Source organism: Betta splendens, chromosome 9, assembly GCF_900634795.4.
Source record: "Betta splendens chromosome 9, fBetSpl5.4, whole genome shotgun sequence".
Lineage (NCBI taxonomy): Eukaryota > Metazoa > Chordata > Actinopteri > Anabantiformes > Osphronemidae > Betta > Betta splendens.
Window position 1 is genome coordinate 13,067,833 of NC_040889.2, and position 12,738 is coordinate 13,080,570.

Sequence of the window (12,738 nt, forward strand, 5' to 3'; positions counted from 1 at the left end):
TTATACAGGTTTTCTCTCTCTTCTGCTGCCAAGTCTCTCCGTTTTCTCCTCGCCAGCTGGTCAAGGGTCTCCTGCTGCTGCTAGGCCCACAGCTCACTTCCTCACTTTCTGCAGCACCTGTTCCTATTTGGCAAAGCCGACTGGGAAACTGAAAGCTTGGAGACGAGCCATCTGCTGCTCAACTCTGCACCATTTTACCCCCAATCCCTCGAGTCGCTGCATGCATCCAGGTTTTTTCCAGCTCAGGAAAACACACAGTCCTGCTGAAAGACGGAGAAAAGGCTGAAGTGGGAAATCAACCACCAATTAGTTAAAGGGGAGGCTGTGTAGGTTCAAGTAAAGCAGATATATTTTACCCTACACAGGTGGCGCGGCTGGAAACTGACACGTTCATCTTAAATCCTGTAAGTTTTCTGGTCTCAATGTAACAGCAGTGGCTCATTTTCAGTAAGGAAACTCATGCAGCCTGTCAGTTTTATGTAGCTTAGGTAAACCAGCAAACAAATTTACATCATTAGTCAAAGTAGTAAAAATAAATTGTTTCAATTCTGAGCTTTATATTGTATATCCTGAAGTACTGTGTGGGTGTGAATACACAGCCACTGACCAGCAGCTAACTGGTTTTTGATTAATGTTAAGGGTGATAGTGAAAATCAAATGTAATGTCACTATAAGTTAATAATGTTCCAATGGCATCTAACAGGACAGATCAATATTTGTCTAAGCACTGGTTTTATTTCTAATACTGACGTGTCAAACGTTCTACATACCGCTATATTTGTTTATATTTTTGTTTACACTATAACAATTCTCTTTTAACGGCCTAAAAAGGCTTCTATATAAAAAGACTGGGACTACAACTCCCATAGTGGCAAAAAGTTCACTGTGACGCGCATGCGTGAAACCGAGGGCCGCGCGAAAACATGCGGATATAGCGCTATGTAAAATGGCGGCGTGAGAGAGTCTGGTTCAAAACACAGCGGTTTTTCCTGTGAAGGAGGTTTCTGAGACGTTCCACGTTACCTGGAGTTTTTAGACAATTGGTCAGAGGCCGAGGTTGGAATTCGCGTTCCTTAAAAGGTTCGTTAATTTTACGTGTGATGACAAGTCCAAGCTTGAAGCGGCTTTTATCTGCTGCTTCGGCGGCCCGCTAGCAGGAAGCTCTGCCGCTAGCTTACCGGCTAACCGCGTGAACGGGCTGGCCGACCGAGGGAGATGTCCGGCTGCGGTGAACACTAATGTTAACGTGTTATTAATAGTTGACCGCATCTCATGTGTAACTACGCAGCTAAACTGCTTACAACGGACTTGGGCGGCAGCGCAAACAACATTGTTACCCCAGGTGGAAACCGCCTCTGGGGTAGAAGTGCTGATCTGTTTTATGTCCACGCTAACGGTGCTGCAGGTTTTGATGTAGATGAACATTGGAACTAGTTGACATGCAGTTATCGCACTGTGCTGTTGTTAAACAGTATTTAGTTTTATTGATATGGTTATGGGTTATTGTTAGCAAGTTACTTTCCACCCGTTGCCAATAAAGAGATGCCTCAATACAAACACTACAGACAAGGTTGTTTGATCAGTGATCGTCAAAGCTGAGTGCACAGATTTTCTGATATTTGTGATCATGTAAACTGAGCTCTGTCATTTTCGAGAAGTTCTTGCCTAGGTGACCTCTGACCTCTTGGGGCCCTGGGCCAGTGCTTAGTAGTTCTGTAATTCATCAATATTTCAAGTACAAGCAGAAGCTCTTGCATTGGCTGCTGCAGTTGAATGCACTATACTGATATTTTATATAATATGTTCTAACTTCTCTTTCCCTTATTTTCCAGGCAGGTGGGATGGCGAAGAGGATCGCAGATAAAGAGCTAACGGACAGGAACTGGGATCAGGAAGATGAGGGAGAGGAGGCGAGTCCCAGTCATATGTCAATCATATGTAAATTTGTTGATTGTAAAGATGCAAGACTAATGTTGACACTGGGTTAAAAGAAAGTACACTAAGGGAGAGAGAGACTGAGTTTTATAGCATATCATATGTAAAATCTAAACTGGATGTCTTTTATCAGGCGGGAACATTCTCAATTGCAAGTGATGATGTGCTGAAGAACCGATCTATTAAAAGGGCCAAACGCCGAAACATTGGATCAGAGGTAAAACCAGACGACGAATATTTATCCATGCAAGAAATATATTTAGTCTGGAAAATGTATGTCTTTGTTACAGGGTGAAAGTCCAGGTGCTTTCAAAGGTTTTAAAGGGTTTTCTTTGACCACAACCGCAGCGAGTGGAGGCACAACAGCGTTTTCTGGTTTCGGGAATGGTGGTGGCTTTAAAGGCCTCGGAGGTCTGACCAATGGAACCAGCATCACGTCTTCATTTGGAGGTTTCTCATCTTCTGCAACATCCTCTGCCTCACCAGGTGAGAATATAGGCATTTAAAGTCCAAGTAAAGTCCTCCTACACTTTAGGTCCCACTCCCCAAGGGAATTAATCATCCTCCAAAATGTAGTTCAAGTCCAGAAGTAGCAGTACTGCACCAACGAAGTGACCTAATAAAACATTAAGTACCTTAATCACTGTCAAGACTCGGATATCAGATGGTCAGACCATAATCTCCTCCATTAATGATTCTATATGCTGAGTAAATTATTAAAACAGTGTTCTCCTTACATTTCTTACAGGTATTTTTGTAATTAGTGTAAAAGGTTTTCTCTATTTATTTGGTTGTCCTACAAATGACTCGGAACTAATAAATAAACAAACAAATAACTCTCTACAATTGGGAAGCAGCTGAGAAAACTTTACTTTTCCACTGACTTTGTTGTAGCTTTGTTGCTCTGGGGGCTGAGGTAAGTCTGACGTGAAGGTCTGGTCTGGGCCTTCATTTCAGTGTTGATGTGTAATGGAGTTGAAAATGTGCTCCGTTTTTGAGGGGTCTTGGTGGGGTATTGAAGTTTAATGGAGCTGAATCAACGGGTTCTGTGTTTGTATCTGGCTCCTGTTTTCATTTCATGTTCTCTTGCCACAGGGCATAACAGTGGGGGGAGGGGTTTTCCTTGCTTCACAGCCTCATCCAGCTGCTGTCACACTAACATTTCTGCCTTCATCATCTCAGGTCTAACATTCAATGGCCCCACCTCCACCAAACCCTCCACTGACATCACCACAAAGCAGACCAATGGCTCCACCCCGAGCCCAACTCAAAGCTCCAGCTCCTGCAGCAGCAGCAGCAGCAGTGTCAGCAACAAGGAGTACAGTCGGCAGCTCACCGCTCTCAACTGCTCCGTGCGTGACTGGATCACCAAACATGTGAACGACAACCCTCTGTGTGATCTCAACCCCATCTTTAGGGATTATGAGCGACACCTGGCTAGCATCGAGCGACAGTATGGAGCTGGGGTTGCTGCTCCAGCTGACGGAGGCTCGGAGAAGAACAAACAGGGAGCCATTCCAAGCACGACCACCCCTCCTCCTCCAGCTCCATCATCTTCCTCCTCCAGCAGCAGCGCAGTGGCTTCAGCTCCAGCTGCAGCTTTGTTCTCCTTTGGTAAAAATACATCAGAAGATTCGACACGGGACACAAGTGCTGCTGCTGCTACTGCTCCAATCCCGGCTGGCGTCACATTTAACTTCGGTCAGAAGGTGGACAGCTCCGCTCTCGGTTCCTTAGGGTCCAAATCACCACCTAGCTTCTCATTCTCCTCCTCCAGCAAGACCTCTTGGTTCGGGGCTCCAGGCTCTTCTGCACCGCCGTCCTTCAGTGGAACAAAAGCTGAGGAGCCTAAACCTGCAGGTAAAAACAATCTACTCATCTGGGATTTGCTGCAAAGACTGTAATTGATAAAGATCAAGCTTAATTAAGTTAGGCACATAATGTGTTTTCTAAATAGTAAGAAGTGAGTTGTTTTAAATGATAAAGCAGTAAGTATAAAGGGTTAGACTAGAAATGTTGGATTTGTAAAAAATTTAAATGTCCAAGGTCATAAGGAAGATGGAAAGTTTTCTCCTTTAAAATTTCTAGGTATTTTTTTAGTGGAGCTGTGCAGTGAACCAAAGCATCAAACTAGTTACTCAATCTATTCCTTGTTTTTATAAGATGAAAACGGAGAAGATGATTCGGAGGAGCCGCCCAAACCGGAGGTGAAAGAGGTTCAAGAGGAAGACGCTTTCTACTCAAAGAAGTAATTCTGACTCTAATAATAATAATTAACTGGAAAACAGTGGATGATAATAATAATTATAATAATTGTAGTAATAATTATTAACAACAACAATAATAAAATAATAAGTCTTGTTCTGACTAAACATATGTTTAGTAGTTTTCGCCTGGTGTTTTTGTTGCATTCAGGTGTAAAATGTTCTACAAGAAGGACACTGAGTTCAAAGAGAAAGGAGTGGGAACGCTGCACCTGAAGAAAACCACAGATGGAAAGGTTCAGATGATCATTCGAGCAGACACCAACCTGGGTAAGATTACAGCCTCTGTAGCTCTTGATAGCAGTGATATAATGGGGAGAAGAAGTTCTAAGTGTGAACATGGTGGAAGATTTAAAATTGTTAAACCTTTGAAGTTTTAAAATGCCAAATTAAAAAGTCAATGTGTTTGACATTATCATTTAAATCTTAATTCTTTACACATGAACGGGTAGGGAAGAACTGAGGGTTTAGTTTTTCGTTAGCTCACTTGTCAGTCTGTGATCAGACGTCGCCACCTACTGCTCAAATACCAGAAGTTTTAAATCAGCTTCACTGCACTACAAGACAAGCAAAGTATATGAGTAAACCTCAAAGTTTGTTACAGAGCAGATCTCCACTTTAATGATGGACCGAATGACTGATTTCTGTTCAGTGGTAAACTAAAATGACCCTTACCTATAGGAAACATCCTGCTGAACATCATGGTGCAGTCGTCCATGCCCTGCTCCCGCGTCGGGAAGAACAACGTGATGGTGGTCTGTGTCCCCAACCCGCCGGTTGATCACAAAAGCCCCAGCAGCCCCGTCCCCCTGCTCATTCGGGTCAAAACCGGAGAAGATGCAGATGAGCTCCACAAGACGCTGGAGGAGAAGAAGTGCTGAGCTTCGAGCCGACTCCACATGTTCCTCGGCCCATTTTTTTTATATATATATATATATATATATATATATATATATATATATATATATATATATATACACACACACACACACTTATACCCAACGTGTCATCACGATAAATTGGTCGTCATACTGTGAAATATCAAAGGGTAATATCAGAAGCAGGTTGTCGGCTACATTCCCTCTGGTTCGCGCTGCTGTGATCAGGCTGTTTAGGTTTTACTGTTTTAATTCGGTTGTCGGGTGACTGTGACTTCAGACGAATCCGTTTGACGTTTGTTTGGAGGGAAGTTCCAAATAAAGATCCAGTCGATTTGGTTTTACAAATTAAATAGTCGCAGTAACAGGTAATTTGACGAGCGTGTTAAGGGTCGAGTGTTTGTTGTTCTTGCTCTGGAAACTATTTATTGTGTTGGCAGGTTTTCTACTCGCTGATTGAACCTCGTGTGAATGTTTCCCCTGAAGAGCGTCTGACACAGACCAGTTATTTTAGTTCTTCTGTAAACACGGACTCTGTTTTTCAAGTGTCCTTTGTGTGGCCTTCGGTTCAGCCTCTCACTGAGGCGCTGTCATCGTCTGAGAACATTTGTAAAGACATTTACTGGGGAATAAAGGAAACAAAGGATGGCGACTACTGCTCTTCATTCTCTAACTGTCTCTTGTTTCGATGGCTGTGACCTGATGGAGCTGGAAACTCTGCAGCATCGAGTACAGACCCATGTTTCCTGGTGAAGTGTCATTTATTAAATAAATACAGGAAAATGTACATAGTCGTGAACATAAGCAACAGAAGTCAACATGCACATTAACTGTGTACAAAAGCCATGAAAGCTCTAAAGTTGTGATTCAACAACAAAGCGCCTTAAAAAAGGTTTACAGTGCAAACTGTCCTGCTCCATCGCTGGCCGCTGATACATTCAGCTGCTTAAACTAAACTACGTCAGTAACACTGGAGACGGGAAGCGGTCGTGCCCTGTGCAACACCAACACAACACTGCAGTGAATTTGATCGATGGCTTCGTCTGAGTGCAAATTGATCCGAATCAAAGCAGTAACAGCCTTTAGTGGTTCCCCTCAAACATCACGAGTTAAACGCTAAACAGACAAAACAGATCTGAATCATCTAATCAATTAATATCAACATCACTTAAATGAAATAAATGGAAACAAACATTTCACAACTAGAATAGGAAGATGTTTAATTCAGGTCATTTTATAAATTCTGATTTAGATTAAATAAATCTAATCTGAGATATTCATAATGCTTAGTAATTTGCAAATTCTAGTTTTATATTAATCCATTTATGGCTGAGGACAGTTGTTCAGTTTTCTGTTCTAAAGACTAAACTTTTCTTAATATAACTCCTGTAATTAATGAGCAGTTTAAACAACTTCACGGCAAATGTGACTTTTGGTACAAAATGCATTAGACTTTCTACAGAACAGAATGTGAAGGAGTCGTTTGAATCTAAAATGAAAACACTGTTACAGCCGAGTCTGGTTGGTTCTGACTTTAGCAAGAATGTGTCCTTGAATCGTAAATAATGACTTGTTTCAGACTCAGTAGTGAGGAATAAACGAACGGCCTCTGTGATTAAAACGAATGCAGCCTCACAGTGTAACACCACTATTCCAAACATGTTCTTTTACAGACATTTAATTCAGTAACTATCTTCAGATTCTGGGCAGCAAACCCAGAGGAGGTTTGTTTAATGAAGCGAAGTCCAGTCGGAGTTAAGGCCTCAGGAGTCGCGTTCGTCTCATCTTCCTGCAGTTACTTATGTTTCAGAAACAGCTTTGGCCTTTTTAAAAATTCAGTTTCCCTTTTAAAATCACTTTTTTTCAAGTTACTCCCAGTTTGAGTTGCAGTGTTAACGAACGTCAGAGGATGTGGACTGAAGCGTCGCAGCAGGACTCGGGTCGGCCCACATCCATCTGCGGCCTGATCCCAGTCGTGTCAGTCAGTACAGGAAGTAGAATGTCAGAATGTGAAGGAGAAGGAACATGTTAATTCAAGTATTTGTTCAAGTCCAAAAACAAAGTGGATGTTTTAACTGAAAGACTTTAGCCTTAAGTCATCAACTGTAAAATAAGTGATGCTGTAGCTGAAACATTTCAGCTTCACATGTAAGTAAAGCGTCAGTTTGACAAATCAGTGAAGTTAAGATTAACTTTCAGGACGATAACTGGAGCTCGGATGGATCGGACCCTGACCTCTTGTGACACTGCTTCATAGAAACAAACATTTCCACCCATACAAAAACATTTATTCCAGATGAGTCGGATGCCTCTAACCATCAGATGTGGTAAAAAGCAAAGCTCCACCAAGTCAGACACAAGTGTCAGTAGAAGCAGAACCTTCCGTCAAGGCGTCCGTGAGTAAAGCAGCAGGATATTTACAGGAAAACATTCTTGACTTCCTGGTCAGAGTTCGGCCGAGGTCACGTGACCCCAGTGCGGCCCGTTTCCACAGAGACGACCTTTGACACCGCAGGAACTGAAAGGAGGCACTTTGAGAATGGCTGGTTGTTGGTCGTCCCTCCGACAGCGGCTCCAGCTCCAGCGGGTGTTGGGCTGGCTCGTCTGTGGCCTGATGGAGGAGGCACTTGGTAGTGGTGCTGTGGGGGGTCCAGCTCGCTATGTCATCAGGATGGGCTTCTGCCGCACCTCCAGGATGTCTGGTTCAGGTAAGAGAAGAACCGACAGCTTTACCCACTTCACGGTTTGTCAGCTACGCACCAGACATGAAACCCGTCTGCAGCCGCAGGACAGGAAGCGCGCTCGTGTCGAGCTCTCACCTGTGGTGATGCGGTGCAGCGGCAGCGTCACGTAGGTCAGGTGCGAGTAGAGCAGGAAATAGTCCTCGGTTCGGTTCAGTTTGAGCCAGGAGCCGACCAGCGAGCGTCCGGTTCCGGACAGAGAGCGGGAGCGAAGGTTGGTGGTGGTGTGAAGATCTGACGTCAAAGACACCAGGTCAGTGTTGCCTCTAATCACTGACCCGTTGGGTCCAGAACAGCTGCTGGTCCTGGACCAGCCCAGATTCTGCAGTAATGCTTACCTTCGTCGTCCTCCTCCCTAAAGAACTCCTCGCTGTCGTTGGCCGAGTGCGACTTCTTCATCTCAGCGATTCGGTTCCGCGGAACCTTGCGTCTGAGAGACGGGGAGAAGAAGGAGGGGCGGTTCTTCTCGGGGGTGGGGGGCGTGCTGAAGGACGTCACCTGCAGGGAGAGACAGATCACAAGTCGTGTCTCAGGACTTCAGCTCAGGGCCGGGAGAGGGTTTAAGCCCCCGTCCTCCAGACGGCTGCTCGTTTCTACAGCCTCAAACCTCCTGTGTGTTTGAGCGGATTGAACAAAGAAACGTTGACCTCCAGCTTCGCCTGATGCCGTTCGTGACTCTGCTCCGTCTGCTTCCTGCTTTATCTGTACCGCCATGAGATCACGCAGATGAACCCAGTGTGATTCTGTTGGATCATCCGCTTCATTTATTATTGATCGCGACCCGGTTTCATCTGCAGCGTTTGGGGCTTTTTCAGTTTCGACTTCACGTCTGGCTCAGACATGAGGAAGCGAAGACGACCTTTTAAAAACGGGAAGCTGGAGGTCTTGCCGGGTCGGTACCGTGTGTCTGCGCTCACCCTCTCGTGCACGGGGGACACCTGGTCCTCCTCGGTGCCGCAGGGGGACGTGTCGCCGGTCGGGACCCGGCTGACGGCCATCTCAGCGTGACCTTTGCCCTGCGGACCCTTCATCCTCACAAACTCCATGTTGTTGTACTTGTAGAAGCCGAAGGACATGCGCTGGGCCATCTTGGCTGCCACGCTCACCTGCAGAGGGAGCACAGGAGCGGGCCGTTAGCGGGCCGTTAGCGCCACGCGGGCCCGCTGGACCGGTACCGCTGCCGCTCGCTCACCCGGTTGTCGTAGACCTTCTTGAGGGCCTCGTAGCGGATGGAGCCCTGGAAGATGACGCCCTGGAAGGTGTTGGTCTTATCGCTCGCTACCAGCTCCACACAAACCATCTCCCCCTCACCCACCGTCATGTCACTGAACACCTGCGACACACACACACACACCATAAACACACACACACACAGAGCTCTCAGCGCTGGGACCGAACAAGCTGAGTCGTGACATCACCTCCTCGAAGTTGTCGATCATGAAGAAGATGTTGGGGTAGCTCATCTTGGACTCCTCCCCTTTGCTGTCCATGGCGTGTTTGCTGGGAGACGCGAACACCTCCTAAGACGAGAGACGCCAAACGGGTCAGAGGCCGACCCGAGGACGGCGGGGCGGCGGCGCCGGGCTCCTACCTGACACTTCTTCTTGTGGATGTGAATGTCTCCTGCGTCCGAGCGCGTGCACACGGCGCACGTCACCACGTAGTCCAGCTGGAAGACAACACGGGACACGCACCCGCTTCAGTCTAAAGAACAGTGGGTTGCCGTCACACATCCTCTACAGTCGACCCGTTTACCCAAACAAACAGGTCTCAGATCAGTTTGCTGGGAATCTCACCTTCTGCAGGATGAGGTTCAGGTAGACGCTCTCCTCCCAGTCGATGTCCGGGTCTCCGAGGCCGGGCAGCTTCTTGGAGTCCCTCCTGTAGACCTCCACCTCCACCTGCAACCAGAACCAGAACCAGCAGGCGGGTCAGAGCCAGCAGCAGCGCTTCCATCTGTCCCAGTTACTTGTTAGTGGTGTACTTGATTCGTTAGCAGCAGTTTTACCGTTTGACACAGTTACGGAGTGAAACAAAGCATTTTTTTAATCAAAGCATTTGTTCACAGCCCGTCACCTTTTTGCCCTCGCTGTTGTCTGCGCCGACGTAGGAGAGCTTCCTGCGGACGTAGAACAGCATGTCGTCCTGTCGAGGAGCCCACTTCTCCATGAAATATGTAGAGAACATCCAGGTCCAAAACACGATGCGGTCGTCCTTAAAACAACCTGCACAACAGAGAAGCAGGTCCAATGACCATTAATGTGACTCTGACACGTGCTTCAACTAACGCTGTGTCATCTTCTGCCTGGTTGCCTAGCAACAGTTGCCGAGCGGCAGGCGTCTCAGCCTGCAATAAGGTAGCTGAGGCCCTGGAGGTGATGGAGGGCAGGCAGTCCACAGCAAAGCGCCTTAAACAGAGGGTATTTAACTGTGTTTTTATTTTTCAAATTAAAAGCATTTGAAACAACATGTGAATCATTAAGTTGAAATTTAGATGAGCCCAAACATCAGGACAGAACAATGGATCAATAAGTATTTTACATGTGGTGTCTTGAAGCCGTTCATCACTGGTTCTGATCTGAACGAACCTGACGGACACGGGCTGAACCTGTCTTCCCTCCTACCCCCGGAGCGCAGAACCATCATGTCCTCAGTCCCTCAACACAAGCACTTAAACCTGGAACCTCCCTGAGACCGTGCACCTTCCTACAGAAACCACCTAAATGCACCAACCTCAGTGACGCCAGCAGCTCCCAGTTCCCAGTTCCCCAGCAGATCTGTCACCGGGTTCCTTGTTAATAGAACACGCCGTTAACAGACTGGCTGCAGCCTCACAGGCAGCGATGAAAGTCTTGCTCTATTTATAGCCGTCTAGCCCATATTAAAAATACATGGTCTGTGGAATGAAGCCCCGCGCTGCACTTGTTATCTGAGGAAAGTACAATACTGAGCTGAATCACCCAAAACCCAGCAGAACCGTGACTCATGTTGGGGCTGCTGTGTTTTCATGGCTGTTATATAATCAGAGGAGGAAGCTCAGTCACAGCTTCAGTGACCTGGATCGAAGTAGAACTGGTGGACGGACGGATGAACACAGATTTAACTTTCCATCTTAGACTCTGGTCTCATCATTGGATGGTTATGGAAATGTTACTGCATCACTACAACCCAGCCGACCAGCTCCAGCAGAACCAGCCAGTCACCAACAAACCACTGCAGGATGAACAGCAGCCAGGTTCTGCCATATCGGGTCAGAACCTGGCTTCTAGAGCACCACTAGTGTCATCCACAAACGGCTTGCAGTTCAAACTTCTACTTTGGTCCAACCCGTCCACAGAACATTGCTCTAGCAGGTTCTAACATGTTCCTCTAAGCTTTAGGATCAGTGCAGAGAGAACTGAATGATCAAGGATCTGGTCACACACCAGAGCTGCTGTGGGTCCTAGAACAGAACTGACCCGATAACACCAGGCAGTGGAGCCTCAGAATATCAGGAACATGTTAACACTAGTGTGACACAGAAAACGCCAAAGTTCAACAACACGTCTTTGTTCATCATTAGGGGACTGGTTCAATCATATGACCATCATTCACCCTGCGCATGTGAAACCATAGAACTGGTACCGGCCCGCAGGCTGTGGGACAGACACAGGTTTATCATGCGTTTGTTCTGAGAGACACGTTGCAGTATGTCATTTCTGCATTATTTCTTTAATATTTGGCTTCGTGACTAAGCAGCGGTCCAAACTCGGGCTAATAGGTTTGACGTTGACCCAAAGTCAAAGTCTAATGATGTGACGTCACTTTTCTAGTTTGTGGTGTTTATTATTGAACGTGTCAGGTCACAAACACAATATTAACAGGACACCCAGGCTGTTGGTTCGAACCCTGCTTCGGGCCCAGCAGGTGGTCCGGATCACCTCGGGCTCAGTACCGCTCACCCAGTCCGCTGATCTCCTGCCGGACGTTCAGTCGGTTCCTCTCGTCGGCGATGGCCTTCAGCATCTGCAGCAGGGAGCCGTCCTGCTCGCCGCTCTCCTCCTCCGCGGGCCCGACAGCCTTACACAAACCGGGGAAGGACGCCGCCATCTCCGCGCTGGGATCATGACAGTCCGGGCTAACAGCTGCCGACGGCTCCGGTTCACGGGGCGGGAGCGGTTTTCCCGCGAAGAAGACGCCAAGAGCGGCGGTGCGGGCAGCCGATGCTCGGTACCGGTGTCCAGTGGTGCTGTACCGGAGACAGACGCTGTCAGATCGGGCTAGTTGTTCTGCTGTTGTCCGATCAGCTGGAAACACCCCGAACACTTCCTGTAACAACACGAGTCTCTTAAAGCTACAGCGAGTCTGACGAGGAGCACGAAACGCTGTTACGGAAACGTGTGGCACCGTCACAGTTAGTACCCGAACCGGAAGTGCACTACCTGCCGTCATCGGCATTGTCCTTATTCTTAATACTTTACTGACTCTGCACAGAGTAAAATTCGCCCGTTTACTGTATGTTCAATTTAAACCAACTGGACGTAATTCGACTAAAATAAATATATTTATGTTCAGGTTACAAAAATAAAATATTACGTAAATTTATTCATTCCAATCTCTAATATCTGCAGTTGTGATATTTAAGGATAAAATCTTCTTGCTTCCTTTCCTTTCAATAAAACACCCTAAACCATGGCCGTACTTAGCTTCGGTACCAACCGGTCAAGAACTAAACAGACCTGACAGTTCCCGCCCAGTAGGCCAGTTGGTGGATCTTATGCGATTAATTGGCGGGTTGACGCTAGCTAGCCTAGCCCAGTCTAGCCAATCAACCGCTCCTCTGCCTTACGGGTAAAAAACGAGGTCACAAATTGCTACGAGTAGCATAAATGGGCGTAACACCTGTGGAACCTACGCAAGCTCCGCCCGCCCAGGCGGAAG

At 46.9% G+C, this 12,738-nt stretch overlaps 2 protein-coding genes across 2 annotated transcripts; one reads left to right on the forward strand and one right to left on the reverse strand.

Moving 5' to 3' along the window:
* Window positions 1-919: 919 nt before the first annotated feature.
* Window positions 920-5,729, forward strand: nup50 (nucleoporin 50). Its single transcript, XM_055512117.1, has 8 exons — window positions 920-1,080; window positions 1,833-1,910; window positions 2,069-2,152; window positions 2,226-2,421; window positions 3,118-3,795; window positions 4,099-4,183; window positions 4,351-4,469; window positions 4,881-5,729. The coding sequence occupies exons 2-8, from the start codon at window positions 1,842-1,844 to the stop codon at window positions 5,078-5,080; spliced, it is 1,431 nt and encodes a 476-aa protein (XP_055368092.1). The 5' UTR covers window positions 920-1,080; window positions 1,833-1,841; the 3' UTR covers window positions 5,081-5,729.
* Window positions 5,131-12,735, reverse strand: kiaa0930. The gene is made up of 10 exons (XM_029162933.3): window positions 11,760-12,735; window positions 9,895-10,043; window positions 9,615-9,719; window positions 9,410-9,487; window positions 9,237-9,338; window positions 9,011-9,151; window positions 8,736-8,924; window positions 8,157-8,316; window positions 7,897-8,052; window positions 5,131-7,776 (listed from the first exon to the last, which is right to left on the reverse strand). The coding sequence occupies exons 1-10, from the start codon at window positions 12,253-12,255 to the stop codon at window positions 7,736-7,738; spliced, it is 1,617 nt and encodes a 538-aa protein (XP_029018766.1). The 5' UTR covers window positions 12,256-12,735; the 3' UTR covers window positions 5,131-7,735.
* Between the last annotated feature and the right edge of the window lie 3 nt (window positions 12,736-12,738).

Coding starts and splice junctions, on each gene's coding strand:
- nup50 (XM_055512117.1), top strand. CDS start 1,842: ATGGCGAAGAGGATCGCAGATAAAGAGCTAACGGACAGGAACTGGGAT. Junction 1,911..2,068: donor AGGAAGATGAGGGAGAGGAG/GCGAGTCCCAGT, acceptor GTCTTTTATCAG/GCGGGAACATTCTCAATTGC. Junction 2,422..3,117: donor AACATCCTCTGCCTCACCAG/GTGAGAATATAG, acceptor TCATCATCTCAG/GTCTAACATTCAATGGCCCC.
- kiaa0930 (XM_029162933.3), bottom strand. CDS start 12,255: ATGCCGATGACGGCAGGTAGTGCACTTCCGGTTCGGGTACTAACTGTG. Junction 9,152..9,236: donor TGATCGACAACTTCGAGGAG/GTGATGTCACGA, acceptor TGTGTGTCGCAG/GTGTTCAGTGACATGACGGT. Junction 8,317..8,735: donor TGTCCCCCGTGCACGAGAGG/GTGAGCGCAGAC, acceptor CTCTCCCTGCAG/GTGACGTCCTTCAGCACGCC.